The 18534-nt window shown below is 54.6% G+C and overlaps 1 protein-coding gene across 3 annotated transcripts in view; it reads right to left on the reverse strand.

Annotated features, from left to right (window-relative positions):
- Positions 1-16588, reverse strand: part of SRPK1 (SRSF protein kinase 1) — an 869057-nt gene extending 852469 nt beyond the window's left edge. For 2 of the 3 annotated variants that reach the window (XM_078644338.1, XM_078644340.1), the window contains exon 1: positions 16207-16588. In XM_078644338.1, the coding sequence (XP_078500464.1) occupies positions 16207-16219 (13 nt within the window). In that variant the 5' untranslated portion in view covers positions 16220-16588. Of the gene's footprint in view, positions 1-16037; positions 16066-16206 lie in introns of those variants that run through there. The other variant, XM_078644339.1, reaches the window with a different exon arrangement.
- Positions 16589-18534: the final 1946 nt, after the last annotated feature.

Raw genomic sequence — 18534 nt, forward strand, 5'->3', positions numbered from 1 at the left:
TAGGGGGGAGTGGGTGTGTGTAGGGGGGAGTGGGTGTGTGTAGGGGGGAGTGGGTGTGTGTAGGGGGAGTGGGTGTGTGTAGGGGGGAGTGGGTGTGTGTAGGGGGAGTGGGTGTGTGGGTGGGGGAAGCCGGTGTCTGGGGGGGCGGTGTCTGGGGGGGGCGTAGTTTGGGGGGGGCGGTGTCTGGGGGGGCGGTGTCTGGGGGGGCGGTGTCTGGGGGGGGGGCGGTGTCTGGGGGGGGGGGGGGGCGGTGTCTGGGGGGGGGCGGTGTCTGGGGGGGGGCGGTGTCTGGGGGGGGGCGGTGTCTGGGGGGGGCGGTGTCGGGGGGGCCGGTGTCGGGGGGGCCGGTGTCGGGGTGGTGTCTGGGGGGGGTGGTGTCTGGGGGGGGTGGTGTCTGGGGGGGTGGTGTCTGGGGGGGTGGTGTCGTGGGGGGGGTGGTGTCGGGGGGGGTGGTGTCGGGGGGGGGTGGTGTCGGGGGGATGGTGTCGGGGGGGGGTGGTGTCGGGGGGGGTGGTGTCGGGGGGGGGGGGTGGTGTCGGGGGGGTGGTGTCGGGGGGGTGGTGTGGGGGGGGTGGTGTCGGGGGGGTGGTGTCGGGGGGGGGGAGGTGTCGGGGGGGGGAGGTGTCGGGGGGGGAGGTGTCGGGGGGGGGAGGTGTCGGGGGGGGGAGGTGTCGGGGGGGGAGGTGTCGGGGGGGGAGGTGTCGGGGGGGGAGGTGTCGTGCGGGTGTGGGGGTGGGTGTGTGGGGGTGGGTGTGTGGGTGTGGGGGTGGGTGTGTGGGTGTGGGGGTGGGTGTGTGGTGATGTGTGTGTGGTGATGTGTGTGTGGTGATGTGTGTGTGTGGATGTGTGTGGATGTGTGTGTGTGGATGTGTGTGTGTGGATGTGTGTGTGTGGATGTGTGTGTGTGGATGTGTGTGGGTGGATGTGTGTGGGTGGATGTGTGTGGGTGGATGTGTGTGGGTGGATGTGTGTGGGTGGATGTGTGTGGGTGGATGTGTGTGGGTGGATGTGTGTGGGTGGATGTGTGTGGGTGGATGTGTGTGGGTGGATGTGTGTGGGTGGATGTGTGTGGGTGGATGTGTGTGGGTGGATGTGTGTGGGTGGATGTGTGTGGGTGGATGTGTGTGGGTGGATGTGTGTGGGTGGATGTGTGGGGGTGGATGTGTGGGGGTGGATGTGTGGGGGTGGATGTGTGGGGGTGGATGTGTGGGGGTGGATGTGTGGGGGTGGATGTGTGGGGGTGGATGTGTGGGGGTGGATGTGTGGGGGTGGATGTGTGGGGGTGGATGTGTGGGGGTGTGTGTGGGTGTGTGGTTGTGTGTGGGTGTGTGGTTGTGTGGGTATGGGTGGTTGTGTGTGCGTGTGTGGGTGTGTGGGTGTGTGCGTGGGTGTGTGCGTGGGTGGGTGCGTGGGTGCGTGGGTGCGTGGGTGCGTGGGTGTGTGGGTGCGTGGGTGCGTGCGTGCGTGTGTGCGTGTATGCGTGTATGCGCGCGTGTGGTTGAGTGCGTGTGCGCGCGCGTGTGGGGGTGTAGTTATGTGTGGGTGGTTGTGTGTGGGTGATTGTGTGTGGGTGGTTGTGTGTGGTTGTGTGGTTGAGTGCGTGTGTGGTTGAGTGCGTGTGTGGTTGAGTGCGTGTGTGGTTGAGTGCGTGTGTGGTTGAGTGCGTGTGTGGTTGAGTGCGTGTGTGGTTGAGTGCGTGTGTGGTTGAGTGCGTGTGCAGTTGTGTGCGTGTGCAGTTGTGTGCGGGTGGGGGGTGTGTGTGGGGGTGTGTGTGGGGGTGTGTGTGGGGGTGTGTGTGGGGGTGTGTGTGGGGGTGTGTGTGGGGGTGTGTGTGGGGGTGTGTGTGGGGGTGTGTGTGGGGGTGTGTGTGGGGGTGTGGGTGGTTGTGTGTGTGTGCGCGTGCGCGTGGGTGGTTGTGTGTGTGGTGGTGTGGGTGGTTGTGTGTGTGTGCGCGTGGGTGGTTGTGTGTGTGGGGGTGTGGGTGGTTGTGTGTGTGTGCGTGGGTGGTTGTGTGTGTGTGGTTGTGTGTGTGTGCGTGGGTGGTTGTGTGTGTGCGTGGGTGGTTGTGTGTGGTTGCGTGTGGGGGTGTGTGTGGTGGGGTGTGTGGGGGTGTGTGTGGGGGTGTGTGGGGGTGTGTGTGGGGGTGTGTGTGGGGGTGTGTGTGGGGGTGTGTGTGGGGGTGTGTGTGGGGGTGTGTGTGGGGGTGTGTGTGGGGGTGTGTGTGGGGGTGTGTGTGGGGGTGTGTGTGGGGGTGTGTGTGGGGGTGTGTGTGGGGGTGTGGGTGGGGGTGTGGGTGGGGGTGTGGGTGGTTGTGTGTGTGGTGGTGTGGGTGGTTGTGTGTGTGGTGGTGTGGGTGGTTGTGTGGGTGGTTGTGTGTGTGGTTGTGTGGGTGGTTGTGTGTGTGTGCGTGGGTGGTTGTGTGTGTGTGCGTGGGTGGTTGTGTGTGTGCGTGGGTGGTTGTGTGTGTGTGGGTGGTTGTGTGTGCGTGTGTGCGTGTGTGCGTGTGTGCGTGTGTGCGTGTGTGCGTGCGTGCGTGTGTGGTTGGGTGTATGGGTGTGTGCGCGTGTGTGTGCGCGTGTGCGTGTGCGCGTGTGGTTGTGGGCGTGTGCATGTGTGCGGTTGTGTGCGTGTGTGGTTGTGTGCGTGTGCGCATGCGCGTGTGCGTGTGTGGATGTGGTTGTGTGTGGTTGTGTGTGGGAGTGTGTGTGGGAGTGTGTGTGGGTGTGGGTGGTTGTGCGCGTGTGTGGTTGTGCGCGTGTGTGGTTGTGCGCGAGTGGTTGTGCGCGAGTGGTTGTGCGCGAGTGGTTGTGCGCGAGTGGTTGTGCGCGAGTGGTTGTGCGCGAGTGGTTGTGCGCGAGTGGTTGTGCGCGAGTGGTTGTGCGCGAGTGGTTGTGCGCGAGCGGTTGTGCGCGAGCGGTTGTGCGCGAGCGGTTGTGCGCGAGCGGTTGTGCGCGAGCGGTTGTGCGCGAGCGGTTGTGCGCGAGCGGTTGTGCGCGAGCGGTTGTGCGCGAGCGGTTGTGCGAGAGCGGTTGTGCGAGAGCGGTTGTGCGAGAGCGGTTGTGCGAGAGCGGTTGTGTGAGAGCGGTTGTGTGAGAGCGGTTGTGTGAGAGCGGTTGTGTGAGAGCGGTTGTGTGAGAGCGGTTGTGTGAGAGTGGTTGTGTGTGTGCGGTTGTGTGTGTGTGGTTGAGTGTGTGGTTGAGTGTCTGTGTGTGGTTGTGTGTGAGAGCGGTTGTGTGAGAGCGGTTGTGTGAGAGCGGTTGTGTGAGAGCGGTTGTGTGAGAGCGGTTGTGTGAGAGCGGTTGTGTGAGAGCGGTTGTGTGAGAGCGGTTGTGTGAGAGTGGTTGTGTGTGTGCGGTTGTGTGTGTGCGGTTGTGTTTATGTGGTTGAGTGTGTGGTTGAGTGTCTGTGTGTGGTTGTGTGCGTGTGGTTGTGTGCGTGTGTGGTTGTGTGCGTGTGTGGTTGTGTGCGTGTGTGGTTGTGTGCGTGTGTGGTTGTGTGCGTGTGTGGTTGTGTGGTTGTGTGCATGTGTGGTTGCGTGTGTGTATGTTGTGTGTGTGTGTGTTGTGTGTGTGTGTGTTGTGTGTGTGTGTGTTGTGTGTGTATGTTGTGTGTGTGTGTGTATGTATGTTGTGTGTGTATGTATGTTGTGTGTGTATGTATGTTGTGTGTGTATGTATGTTGTGTGTGTATGTATGTTGTGTGTGTATGTTTGTTGTGTGTATGTTGTGTGTGTGTGTGTATGTTGTGTGTGTGTGTATGTTGTGTGTGTGTGTGTATGTTGTGTGTGTGTGTGTATGTTGTGTGTGTGTGTATGTTGTGTGTGTGTGTATGTTGTGTGTATGTGGTTGTGTGTGTGTGTGGTTGTGTGTGTGTGGGGTTGTGTGGGGTTGTGTGTGTGTGGGGTTGTGTGTGTGTGGGGTTGTGTGTGTGTGGGGTTGTGTGTGTGTGGGGTTGTGTGTGTGTGGGGTTGTGTGTGTGTGGGGTTGTGTGTGTGTGGTTGTGTGTGTGTGTGGTTGTGTGTGTGTGGTTGTGTGTGTGTGGTTGTGTGTGTGTGGGGTTGTGTGTGGTTGTGTGTGTGTGGGGTTGTGTGTGTGTGGGGTTGTGTGTGTGTGGGGTTGTGTGTGTGTGGGGTTGTGTGTGTGTGGGGTTGTGTGTGTGTGGGGTTGTGTAACCTAGCATCCTTGGCGTGGGTCTCCTTACATTCTTTCCCCTAGGCACCCCGTGTATGTCCCAATCTTCGGGCTAAACTCCTTCATGCTCCACCCCAGAACACCGTGCGAAGCCTCATACTTATAGGTTAACCCCGGCATCACGAATTCTCCCGACCCCGGGAGGTCACAGAAACTCCAGAGTAGCGCCCCATCCCCCGGGTTCATGAGACCTACGCGTCGCAAAGACCTGTAGCACCCCCCAGCATAGGAAAAGCCCTGTCCGGTAAGATCCCCGACTCCCTACTCCCCCACCACCGTACTCCGGGCCTAAAACATCCTGCCAAGTTGTCTCCCAGCCTGGTGGTAACATGCCAGCGCTAAGTGAGGGGGGTGGAGGAGTTTCGGCCAACTGTCCTGTCTCCCCCTACCACCCCCCTAGGGCCGGCCCCGCTCCCCGCTGGCCGTCTGATAACCCTGCCACCCACTTGAAAGGAGCCAGGCACCATCTGGCATGAAGCCCGGACAATCAGGGCGAGGACACCAGGGAACCCCCTAGCCCGATCAAAGGACTTCAAAGGGTTGAGGCTCTATAACTGGAGGCCCCTTCCCCGCTGGCGGCAGTTGACGTTTGGACTTCCAGAGCCCTGCTGACGTTGTCGCGGCACCGGCAAAGAATACCGCCAGTACGTGCCGTACCCGGACCTCCCGAGCCCTGCTGACGTTGTCGCGGCTCCTGCAACCAACACCTCCAGTACGGACCGTATCTGGACCGCCGGAGCCCTGCTGACTGTCGCGGCTCAAGCCTGTCACGCCCGTACTCCGAAACGCACCCGCTGGTGCATATTGCTTCGACCATCCTACGAACCGTAGAGTACGCTCCATACTCCGGAACGCACCCGCTGGTGCACATTGCTTCGACCATCCTCCGGACCGTAGAGTACGCTTCATACTCCGGAACGCACTAGCTGGTGCGCATTGCTTCAACCATCTTCCGGATTGCCGAGTACGCTCCGTACTCCTGACACGCACCTGCCGGTGCCCCCGCGTCTTCCCCGTCTTCCACGAACCTACGCCTCAGATTGTCCTCAGCCCAGCAGAATTGCAACTCTGGCTCGTGACCCACAAGCCAGGCACCAGGGGCGCCCCACACTTGGGCAACCTCGTATCACGCGGCTCGAGGATTGAGAGCCGTACGCCTGATACGCCGTGCATCAGTCTACCAGAAATCCCCCCGTGGTTCGAGGATTGAGAGCCAGCAGCCAGACCACCAGAGCACCGCTGCTCCTCACGGTCTTGCAGGACCGACCCCTGCAAGGGATATCTCAGGAGCGAGGACTCGTGACCCAACCCTGCTCTCGAAGCGACTGCGAGTACTGAAGAAACCACCCCGATTATACCCCGTTTGAACTGTCTCCTGGTCCCCTCGTGCTTAAGAAGCCCCCCTCCCCACCACCGTAATTGTATAGTGTACCCGTGGACTTAGCAGCAAGGACCTTTGTGACATAAAGAACCCTTTTATTCCTTAATCAACTGGTGTGTTGTCCTTTTGTGGTATAGTGAGCTCTCACTGTGTGTAACGATCAATGCCTAACTCTCCCATCTGAGAGGCAGACTCCAAGTGCTTGGCAACATTCCTGGGAGAGGGTGGTCCCTGTGTGGTCAGAAACAACTACCTCAGCCGCCCAGAGACCACCCCCTTCCAACACTGGAAGCAGCGGAAGGATACGAACCGACATTTTCGGTTACTGCACAGTGAGTTACTGACTTGCTACCTAGCGAGGACAAACCCTAACTAAGCCCTCTTTGATCCAAATACCTCCAGAACTAATCAAAGGAGAGACTTACCCCCGACAGCCATGAGTCTTACCGGGCCCAACGTGAACCCGACCTTTCAGGAAAACCAACTAGAAAGTTGCACCCATAGGGAGCTAAAACAATTCTGTAAAGACTTACAAATCCCCAACCACTGGCCTAAGCATCAAAGAAGATTTCCAAAAAGCGCTGAGGGCCTGGGTAGAGTCCAGGGCCCCTCCCTCCCCATGTAGAAGGGAACGGTGTTGGGGAGGGGCAGCAGGACGAACCGGGGCCCCTGAGAGAGAGAGAGAGGGTGGTCTCTCCTGCGCGCAGCAGTGCGTCAGAGATAGGCCTGTCCCCAGAGGAACTGGCAGACCGAGAGAGAAGCAGAGCCCACGAGTTAGAACTGGCTAAGCTCAAAATCGAAGGGTAGTGGAAGTTAGCAGAGAGGAAATTAGCTATTGAAGAATTAAGGTTGCAAGGGGAGTTGGAAGAGAAAAAGCTACAGCGGGAGCATGAGGGCAGGAGACTCCAGTTAAAACATGAACGGAGCTTGAGCTCAAGGCCAGGAATGAGGAAACCGGGTCCCCGGGAAACGGAGGGGCCCCTACCCCTGTAGAAGCCAAGGTACACATCCCCAAGGAAGTGGTAAAGGAGTACTATAGGAATGACGACATTCAACAGTGGTTTAAAGCCTATGAGGTAGCTATGACCTCCCACCGGGTCCCTGAGAAGGATTGGGGGGCCGGGTTGTGGGGCCGGTTCCTAAGCGAGGGGAGGGATACCTTGCTAGAACTACCTTCCACAGTACTGAATTCCTACAGCCACATGAAGGAGGCACTGTTAGCTAGATATGGGCTCACCCCCGAGATGTACCGACAACCATTCAGGGATGGCAAAAACCTCTCTGGTACCACTTGGGTGGAGTACGTTAATTTTTACAGCAGAGCCTTAGAAGGCTGGATCAAGGGTAGCAAGGTCACCACTTTTGAAGAGTTATTTGATCTGATAGCCTGGGAGCACCTGTCCTTAAATTGCTTTGTAGAACTATGCCAGCACCTCCTTGACAGCAAGCTTACTAACCCCAGAAGCCTTGCTGTGGAGGAAGACCGCTGGGTGAACACCCGGGTCCCCAGGGGCCCATTGGGAGACTATGCCAGGATTGGGCAGGGTCCCCGACAGCGAGGGGGGGGGCAAGGTAGGCAGCGGGAATTCCAGCCAGGGCCTCAAAGTAGCCCCCCAGGGAACCAGCAGCCAAGTTCACAGTCTCCCCCCGTAACAAGTCCTGGGGCACCTCCAGGCAGACCGGGGCTAAGGAACACCATATCTTGTTATGAATGCCAACAACCCGGCCACTACGCCAGTGATACCCAGTGTCCCCTCTACAAAAAGCCAGCCATCTCTGGCAACCCCCACCCGACAGGTAGCCGCTGTCGCCCTAGGGGAGGAGTTAGAAACTCCTGAAGAGTGGGAGCCAGTAGCGATGTCCCTAGCCTCCCTAGGGAATGGAGAAATGGTCCCCGGAATCCCGCTGCAGGCCAACACTACGAAGTACGGGCAGTGGGTGATCGTCAATGGGCACCGGGTAGAGACCCTCCGCGACACCGGGGCGAGTGTCACGGCTGTCCGCTGTCACTTGCTATCAGAAGAGCAGATTGTACCTCACGTCCTCTGTCCCGTCATTTCGGCAGAAAATTCTGAAAGCCTCTGCAAAATGGCCCAAATTCCCTTCGAGTGGTGGTTAGTCTCAGGCACCTTGCAAGTAGCGGTCCGACCCACCATGCCTGTCGATTGTTTACTGGGCAACGATCTGGAGAATTAACCGTGGACACAAGTGGAGCCGAAGGCTCACCTGAGAATGATGGGACTCTCCGAGTGGGTGTGCGCCACTACTCGGTCCATGGCCGCCAGGATGAGTGCTCAAGAGGATTTGGAGCCAGAAAGGGTGGCCCAGGGCCCCGCCTTAGAGGGGGGAGAAGGTGAGTACGGGCAACCAGATCCCTCCAGTCCCACCACCCTAGAAGAGGAAAACCCTGAAGGAGATGCCCTGGGCCCTACCGGCGAGCAGATTGCGGAACTGGGGGACCTACCTGGATTGGCCGAGTGGCGACAAGATGGTGGACCTTCCCAGGAAGAGTTCTGCCAGAAACAGACCACCTGCCCCACCCTCATAGGCGAGCGGCAGCAGGCCGCCGCCCAGGCGGCCGGCGACCAGTCCGGGTCCCACTGGATCTACTGGGAAAATGGCCTCCTCTATAGCGAGCCTAAGTCTGCTGAGCTAGGGTCAGGCCGTGTGCTGGTGGTACCCCTATGCTTCAGAGACTTCCTACTGGGCCTGGCTCATGACGTGCCTCTAGCAGCACACCTGGGACAGGATAAGACCTACTGCCGGCTGGTTACCCATTTCTATTGGCCCCAGATGCGCCAAAACGTAGAAACCCACTGCAAGTCCTGCCAGAACTGACAGGCGAGTGGGAAGAGTGGGGGAAGGTGCAAGGCCCCCCTCCAGCCAATCCCGGTGGTCAGTACACCCTTTGAGCGGGTGGGAATCGACATTGTGGGACCTCTGGATCCCTGGACCGCCATGGGCCACAGATTCATCCTAGTCCTGGTGGACCATGCCACCCGGTACCCGGAAGCCATCCCCCTCCGAACAGTGACGGCCCCCGTGGTGGGGCGGGCCCTGATGGGGATATTCTCCCGGGTGGGATTCCCCCATGAGGTAGTGAGCGACAGGGGGGCCAACTTCATTTCCAAATACATGAAGTCCCTGTGGCAGGAATGTGGGGTTACGTACAAATTCACCACCTGCAAGGCAATGGTCTGGTTGAGAGGTTCAACCGGACCCTCAAAGGGATGATCATGGGCCTCGAGGAGCCCTGGAGGCGTAAGTGGGACATCCTCCTGCCCTGCCTCTTGTTCGCCTACGGGGAAGTTCCCCAGAAGTCCTTGGGGTTCAGCCCTTTTGAACTACTCTACGGCCACCCCGTCCGAGGACCTCTAAGCCTAGTCAAAGAGAGCTGGGAAACAGCCCCCCGAAAACCTCCCCAGGATGTGTTCCGATACATCCTGGCCCTCAGGGATCAGACTCGTAAATTCAGGGAACTCGCGGAGGCCAACCTAGAGGCTAGCCAGGAAGAAATGAATCGCTGGTATGACCAGAATGCCACTCTGGTAGAGTTTCAGCCTGGTCAGCAGGTGTGGGTGATGGCCCCGTTGGAACCTTGCGCTCTCCAGGACAAATGGACCGGTCCCTTCAAGATAGTGGCGCGCAAGAGCCAGGTCAACTACCTAGTGGATGTCCAGTCTCCAAGGAACCCCTTAAGGGTCCTCCATGTGAACCGCCTCAAGCCCCACTTCGAGCGGTCTGAGGTGAGCATGCTCCTAGCCACCGATGGAGTGGAAGAGGAAACTGAGCCTCTACCCGATCTCCTGTGTGCTAAGGAAAAGGATGGCTCCGTGGAGGGGTTAGTTCTCTCCCCCTCCTTGACCCCTAAATAGCACGAAGGCTGTCGCCAGTTATTGAGGCAGTTCGCGGATCTATTCTCCCTGGTCCCCAGTGTCACCGATTGGTGTGTCTACGATGTAGACACTGGGGACAGCCCCCTGTGCGACACAAAGCCTACCGCGACCCAGGCAGAGTTCGGTCCTGTATTAAGGAGGAAGTCTTTAAAATGTTTGCCCTGGGGGTAGTAGAGTCCTCCGACAGCCCATGGGCCAGCCCAGTGGTCCTGGTCCCAAAGGCGGCCGCGCCTGGTACCACCCCGAACTGAGGTTCTGCGTGGATTACCGTGGACTCAATGCCGTCACCCGAACAGATGCGCACCCCATCCCCTGAGCAGATGAACTCATTGACCGCCTGGGATCCGCACTCTACCTCAGCACCTTCGACCTGACCTCGGGGTACTGGCAAATCGCCCTCACAGATGGGGCAAAAGAGAGGTCCACCTTCTCCACCCCCGATGGGCACCACCAGTTCCGGGTGATGCCCTTCTGGGTGAAAAACGCCCCTGCCACCTTCCAGAGACTGGTCAACCGGGTACTGGCCGGGCTGGAGGGATTCAGCGCCGCGTACCTGGATGACATTGCCGTGTTCAGCACCGACTGGAGAGAACACTTGCGACACCTCTGGGAGGTGTGGATGGCCTTACGCCGGGCCAGGCTCACCATCAAGGCCAGTAAGTGCCAGATTGGACATGGGTCAGTAGTCTACCTAGGGCACCAGGTAGGGAGTGGCCAGTGGCACCCCTCCAACCCAAAATCGACACCATCCTGGCTTGGGAACCCCCCACGACCCAGACAGAGGTGAAGGCCTTCCTAGGCCTCACCGGTTACTATCGGAGATTCATCATGGGTATGGCGGCATGATGGGACCACTGACAGAATGTTTTTTTTTTCTTTGCATTTCCAAACAAAAAGGAATACAAAAACATAACGAGCATGTCACACCCGAATAGCCATCACCTCCTACCCTCCCCCCACCCGCCTCCCCCCCACATACCACTAAACAAAGCAGTGCATCTATATTGAAAATCCCAGTCTCCATCCCGGTAAGCAGCTGCCCCCACTCCTTCCTGTGTACAGTATAACGGCACGTGGAACCCCCCCTACCCTTTCAAAGCCCCCCATCCAGGCCATAGAAGCGTCTCCATTTCCCCCACAATCTACAGAACTTCTTCGGGCAACCTCTCGCTTTATAAGTAACTCTTTCAGCCGCCATATACATGTCCATACCTTTCCTGCAGTCCGCCACCCTCGGAGGATTTGGGGCTCCCCATTCCTTCGCCACATCCCTCTTGGCCACCACTAATGCTAATGTCAAAAAAATTAGATCAGGGCGAGTCAGGTCCACCTCGTTTGTTATCCCCAGTAGGACTAGTTTAGGGTCCAGCGGTAGGATCACTTCGAGTATTTCTCCAAGTTCTCTCAATATTCTAGCCCAGTAACTTTGGAGGACCTCACATTCCCAGATGGTGTGATAGAAGTCGCCCTCGACATGACCACATCTCAGGCAACTAGGGTCAGCAGCCCGCCCTATCCATGGTAAACGGTGTCTGTCCTAATAGACTGTGTAAAATCTTGAGTTGAATGAGAGAGAGAGATGAGATTTTATGGCCACCTCCCTAGGATGCATCAGTGCTGTCTCCCAGTCAAACGTGTCCATCTCCCCTAGGTTTGATTCCCACACAGTTTTCAGTTTCACTAGCCCGTCTGGCATGTTGTTGGGGAGAGTTTTATAAGTCAGGGAAACTAACTTGGCCTGTACCTGCTCCTGCAATAGACGGCCCTCTAACGGAGCATGCTCCGGTAATGGTTCCGAGAGCGCCCCCTCCGCCTGCCACGCACGTGGCGCATATTTAAAAAATTGAGAGCAGTGCAAACCGTACTATAGATGCCTATATCGTCCCACCGTCTGAAGCCTTTCAGCTTGTGCAATTCTCTCAACCAAGCGCACTGCCTAATTGGGGTTTGTGTCGACGGTTTGTGCCGCCAGCCGATCCGTCGTGTCGCCCTATCCCATATCTCTACGGTCACCCTAGTCGCTGGCAGTAGTGCTGTTTTCCCTTTCCCTCCATATATGTAATGTACGACGGCCCAACTTCTCCCTTTCCAGTCTATACGTGGGGTGATCTGCCGGGGCATGTATCCAGTCATTAATCGGAGTGAGATGTTCCGCCCAATAATATGCCTCAATGTTGGGGAGGGAAATCCCACCATTGTATTGGTTTCCCTGTAATGTCTCCATCGCTATCCTAGGCTGACCACTGACAGAATTGACCTCTAAGAGACAGCCTAAGAAGGTGCACTGGACCCCCACCCGTCAGAAGGCTTTTGATACCTTGAAGACAGCCATGTGCACAGCCCCAGTACTCCAGGGCCCTGACTACTCCCGGGAATTTGTTGTCCAGACAGACGCCTCAGAGCATGGCATAGGGGCAGTTCTATCCCAGCTGAATTAGGAGGGCCTAGACCAGCCAGTAGCATTCATTAGTTGGAGGTTACTACCCAGGGAACAAAGGTGGAGCACCATCGAGCAAGAGGCCTTTGCGGTGGTCTGGGCCCTGAAGATACTGAGGCCCTACCTGTTCGGAATTCACTTCCGGGTCCAAACCGACCACAGGCCCCTCAGGTGGTTAATGCAGATGAGGGGAGAGAATCCAAAACTGTTGCGGTGGTCTATTCCCCTCCAGGGAATGGACTTCACCGAAGACCGCCCTGGTACCGACCACGCCAACGCGGATGGTCTGTCCAGGTTTTTCCACCTCAGTGAAGAGAACTCCCAAGGGGATGGGTAGTTCTCCCTGCCTTTCAGCTGGGGGGGGTTGGGGGGGGCACACCGGTTGGACCTGGCATCCTTGGCGTGGATCTCCTTACATTCTTTCCCCTAGGCCCCCCGTGTATGTCACAATCTTCTGGCTAAATTCCTTCATGCTCCACCCCAGAACACCGTGTGAAGCCTCATACTAATAGGTTAACCCCTGACATCACAAATTCTCCCGACCCCAGGGAGGTCACAGAAACTCCCCATCCCCCGGGTTCGTGAGACCTATGCGTCGCAAAGACCTGTAGCACCACCCAGCGTAGGAAAAGCACTGTCCTGTAAGATCCCTGACTCCCTACCCCCCACCACCGTACTCCGGGCCTGGAACATCCTGCCAAGTTGCCTCCGAGCCTGGTGGTAACATGCCAGTGCTAAGTGAGGGGGGTGGTGCAGTTTCGGCCAACAGTCCTGTCCGTTCCCCCACCCCCGCACAATACCCCCCCGCACAATACCCATCCCCCCTCCCCCCCCCCCCCGAGGCCGGCCCCGCTCCCTGCTGGCCGTCTGATAACCCTGCCTCCCATTTGAAAGGAGCCAGGCACCATCTGGCAGGAAGCCCGGACAATCAGTGCGAGGACACCAGGGAACCACTAGCCCAATCAAAGGACTTCAAAGGGTTGAGGCCCTATAACTGGAGGCCCCTTCCCCGCTGGCGGCAGTTGACTTTTGGACTTCCAGAGCCCTGCTGACGTTGTCGCGGCACCTGCAAAGAATACCGCCAGTACGTGCCGTACCCGGACCTCCCGAGCCCTGCTGAAGTTGTCGCTGCTCCTGCAACCAACACCTCCAGTACGGACCGCATCTGGACCGCCGAGCCCTGCTGACTTTGTCGCGGCTCAAGCCTGTCACACCCCATACTCCGAAACGCACCCGCTGGTGCGCATTGCTTCGACCATCCTACGAACCGTAGAGTACGCTCCGTACTCCGGAACGCACCCGCTGGTGCGCATTGCTTCGACCATCCTCCGGACCGTAGAGTACGCTCTGTACACCGGAACGCACCCGCTGGTGCGCATTGCTTCGACCATCTTCCAGATTGCCGAGTACGCTCCATACTCCTGACACGCACCCGCCGGTGCGCCTCGCGTCTTCCCCATCTTCCACAAACCTACGCCTCAGATTGTCCTCAGCCCAGCAGAATTGCAACTCCGGCACATGACCCACGAGCCAGGCACCAGGGGCGCCCCACACTTGGGCAACCTCGTATCACGCGGCTCGAGGATTGAGAGCCGTACGCCTGATACGCCCTGCATCAGTCTATCAGAAATCCCCCCCGTGGCTCGAGGATTGAGAGCCAGCGGCCAGACCACCACAGCACCGCTGCTCCTCACGGTCTTGCAGGACCCGTGCAAGGGATATCTCAGGAGCGAGTACTCGTGACCCAACCCTGCTCTCGAAGGGACTGTACTGAAGAAACCACCCGATTAAACCCCGTTTGAACTGTCTCCTGGTCCCCTCGTGCTGAAGAAGCCCCCTCCCCACCACCCTAATTGCAGCAAGGACCTTTGTGACATAAAGAACCCTTTTATTCCTTAATCAACTGGTGTGTTGTCCTTTTGTGGTATAGTGAGATCTGTGTGTAACTATCAATGCCTAACTCTCCCATCTGAGAAGCAGACTCCAAGTGCTCGGCGACGTTCCTGGGAGAAGGGGGTCCCTGTGTGGTCAGAATAACTACCTCGGCCGCCCAGAGACCACCCCCTTCCAACAGTGTTTGTTTGTGTGTGTGTGTGTGTGCTTGTGGTTGTATGTGTGGTAGTGGTTGTGTGTGGTAGTGGTTGTGTGTGGTAGTGGTTGTGTGTGTGGTAGTGGTTGTGTGTGTGGTAGTGGTTGTGTGTGTGGTAGTGGTTGTGTGTGTGGTAGTGGTTGTGTGTGTGGTAGTGGTTGTGTGTGTGGTAGTGGTTGTGTGCGTGTGTGTGTAAGTCAACATGGGGAACTGAAGGGTTCTGCCTTGAGCTCTATTCTTCTAAACGTCTATCTCCGACCACTGTTGACTTTGATCAACACTTTTAGTGTCACCTTCATAAATAAAATGGATGACATCCAATTAATAATATAAGTAGACAAAACTCACTCTATTCAGCTAGAAAACTTTAATGTTTGTTTAAACGAAGTAGCTAATTGTAAAAATGTAAATAAAAATGTAAATCCGTATCCGTATTTGCAAAGCGCAAACTACTCACCCTTAAGGGTCTCAAAGCGCTGGGGGCCGTAGTGAAATTAAGTGAGCCATTGCCCAGAGTCGCATGGTGCTGAGCTGCCTCCGAAGCGAGGATCAAACCATGAACCCTGTGCTCCGGAGTCAGCTGCCCTGGCCGCTGCACCACACCTCTCCACCCTGGCCACTACCTCTCCACCAATTTGCTTAACAAGAACACACTCAAACTCAATGGATATAAAACTTAATTTCTGCATTCTTCTCCAGGGAATCTCAATATAAGCTCCCAAGGGACTTCTGACGACCATGGTTAAAGGGTACAAATTTGTCACAATCAGTCCGAAACCTTGGAGTCCAATTTGACAAGAAACTTTCCATGGAAGTCTACGTCAATAAAACAGTGGCTACTTGCCATGGACTTCTGAGAATGTTTTTTAAATTTTCCCCCTTCTACCACAACCACCTAGGAAGCTGGTAGTGCAATGTACGGTGCCGAGTAGACTGGATTATTGTAATTCTCTTTTTATAGAGATCCCAAAATATCTGCTTAAGCGGCTCCACGATTCAAGTATTGGCCGCTAAGTTACTGTTAAACAAAACCAGATTTGACTCTGTGTATGGCACTCTGAAAGTACTCCACTGGCTACCAGTGACGGAAAGATGCATCTACAAGGCCATGTGCATAATGCACAAAGCCTTGAATGGTAGGCGGTCACAGGTCTCTAAAAGAAAAATTATCCTACTAGAAACATGTTCAGTCCCGAAGATCATCCTCAGCCTGTTTGGTCTGTGTGCCCTCTTTTAAAAAGAGAAAGAATAGGTAAGAGATCCTTCAGAGAAAAGCGGCGTAACTTTAGAACACACTACCCATTACCCTGAGAGCAAATACAAACCCGCTGAGTTTCAGGAAAAGTCTAAAAACCTGGTTGTTTACTAGTTATTGATAACGCAACTACAGCCCCCCCCTATTGTAATGTTGCCTTTAGACTTATGTAGACTAACTTGGTACAAGAGCCAAGATGCCCGCTGGGTGGTAGCTGCGCTTTAATAATGGTTAACAATAATAACTATGATCTCTCTCCAAACTCACGTCCAGGACCATATTCCTCTATCCATACCTCAGAAAAATCACTATACAATTCTCAAGACTGCCTCTACCTGTCTAATTCTCGGGTCAACTACAATCAAAACGGTCCATCCCTGCCCTTTCCCGGGTAATATCTCCCTGTCCCATCAATTAGTAGTTTTTCTTTCTGTATACCACGAGGATTGTCTTTCCATCGTTTCCCTCAAGACTGCCTCTCCCTGTGTCCCCCACCCCCCCCTTAAGACTGGTTCTTCCTGTCCCCTCCAGGACCGTATTTTCCCGTCCATCGATGAGAGGTCTCTTCCAGTCCATTCAGCAGGCCTGCCGCTTTATATCACATGGCATCTGTCAAAGAACTGCTCCAGTACTCTGCTGCTACAGACCCCCTACATCTGCAACTTGGCTTCCTCTATTCATGAATGTTGCAATTATCTCAAGCGCCACATGGCAGCCCAATTCTGTACACTGACTTCTACTGTCAGTCACCAGAGAGGTCGGTCTTGCTCCTCATCTCCAATAACTTACCTCTACACAACATAATTTCATGACAAGACCGGAGCTAGCATTATGCATTAACTTTTATTGCCAGATCCTTGCAGCAACAAAATTCGTTTCTATCCCACATCCAGTAACCCCTGCCTCGCATCATCTCATCCCACATGTTGCCTTGCCCGCTGTTTCCCACTTCTCTCACCTCTTCTCTCCATGGTTGCCGTCGGTCTCCGTGCAACTCGAGCCTGCGCACTCCCTCCCGCCGTCGTACGCGCGCGTCACAACGGACTTCCCAGCAACCCTAGCGCCAACCACCTCACCTATTAGGCTTATACAGTGAGAGGACAAGTTTAACCGCAGCCATATTTATTTGGGACGGATTGGTTTTGTATTAAATTAGATTGCATTGTTATTGTATCTATCGCTTCCCATTCCCATTATAAGGACTAAACGTGATGGACGAAGTGTCGATTAAAAAGATCCACGCGGAAGCCTATACGCTCCTATCTGTTATAATCACTTCATTAGTAGCGTTCAGAAGGACAAGTCATGGACCTGCAGCTAAAATATCCCATTACAAAATGGCTAACGCTTTTTCTTTTCTTCCGTCAGCTCTATCGTAGCCTGGCATTTTTTCTTTACTGTTTTATATTAGCAGTTCGCATAGTTCAGGACCTTGTGCAACTTATTGAATCAACAAAAGCCTGACTCTAACATGGCCTCCTTTGTGACTTCACCACAAATTTACCTTGGGCGGTCTAGTGTTATATAGGGGATATATTATGCGCTCTGTGTCCACGTACCAAAGGTAGCTGTAGACTCAGAGGGTGGCCACTTCGGTCCTCTAGCTCATGGAGTTTACCTCCCCGTTAAACGAGCGGTGTCTTGCTTGCGCACTATTGTACGCAAAGAAAAAATGAATAAAAATGTTTTAGATCTGACAAAGAACAGCTTTAATTGCGTGTTAAGACATAATGTCGTTAGGTAGACGAGTCAGCAAAACAAGCATTTGCAATGCAATAGGTCTCGCATTTATGCGAGTTTGAGCTATTGATATTGCAAATAATAATGCCTTTTATTTTTGTTTTTGCTTTAAAAACATAAATAAAAGGCATTGTCATTCGCAATGCCATTAGCTTAAACTCGGGTAACTGCGAGACCATAGCTGCCAAGGTTTCTGATTGCTTATGTGTCACATTTTCATACTTTCAATGGAATTATGAGTGACATTCAACTACTATGAGTGACACTTTCGTGCAAGCAAAATCAAGCACTAAAGAGCAGTGAACCATATAAATATCAGAAATTTCACCCAACTGACTAACAAGAAACTCTAAGAAGGTCTGAAAACTGTTAAAAACACCAGAAATGGAAGGGCTTTTAAGTGCTGTCAGTGAACTGCCAAATGTGTGACACTTGGGGGGACATTTTCTCTCGAGTAAAACAAAGCAATGAAGTGCATGGAAAGAGATAAATATAAAATATTAGACATTTTTTATCATCGAGAAACCCTAAAATACCTTGAAACTGCTTCAAAACCCTTGAAATAGAAGATTAAGATACGGATACGAAATGATGTGTCTGCATAGAAGATATGAAAGTAAAGAAATTATCATAAAGCCTTTCACATCCCCATGCCATTGCACTTTATTGTGGCCTAATACAGGTAAGCACATGCTGCAGAAATCAAATGAACAGAAGGCAGATATGTTATTCCGGCATGTAAAAAAGTAAACAAAATCACCTAAAGCTGGTAAAATTTGCAACCCTTAACTGAACATACTACAAAGAAGTAATGCAAATAGAAAGCACTTTAAACGTGTTCTAGTGCTCATACATGACTATTACTTAGAGTAACCAAAAACAGAAATCGAAAGTTCAAAATGAATAAATCTGATTTTGTTTCCAGTTCTATTTAGTATTACGTCCAGTCATTGGCAGACTTAATAAAACAAATAAACTTCTCTTGGGAATGTGACAACCCTAGTCAGTGTCTGACTCACCTGACTGCTGCTGTCCATTCCACCACTGCCTGGGAGTGGGTCTGGAGGCTGAATGGTTCGCCAGCTAACTTTTTTTCACACTGTTGAGGTGCGACGTGTCTCGGTGATTCAGCTGGAGTTTCAAGCTGACCCGGAGGGATCAGAGAGCCACAGTCAGCTCTCCTCAAGATTGTCGTGATCTAAGTGGCAGCAGTTTTTGATACAGGACCCTGAGCATGTTATTTTCGGGTGGGCCCGCATTAGCACCAGTGATGCCTTCCTGGGGCTGGCAGGATAATATAGTTAAAAACATCCTGCCAGTCATGAGCGCTAACGACCCTCTAAGTTAGGTTTTGAGGTCAGCTCACAGTGCACTGCTAATTAAGCGCCATTTGGACAAGAGGACGTCAGCCTCCTACTCTCTCCGCTTCCAGGGGCACCGGTGTGTACTTGAAAAAGAAACTTTAATTTGCCCCCCGCCACTCATTACTTCATTTGGCCATAATCCCAACACAGTGCAAGGGTGGCGCCCAGGTGCCGGAAACACA

The sequence above is a fragment of the Lissotriton helveticus genome, chromosome 5_1, assembly GCF_964261635.1.
Source record: "Lissotriton helveticus chromosome 5_1, aLisHel1.1, whole genome shotgun sequence".
NCBI classification, from domain to species: domain Eukaryota; kingdom Metazoa; phylum Chordata; class Amphibia; order Caudata; family Salamandridae; genus Lissotriton; species Lissotriton helveticus.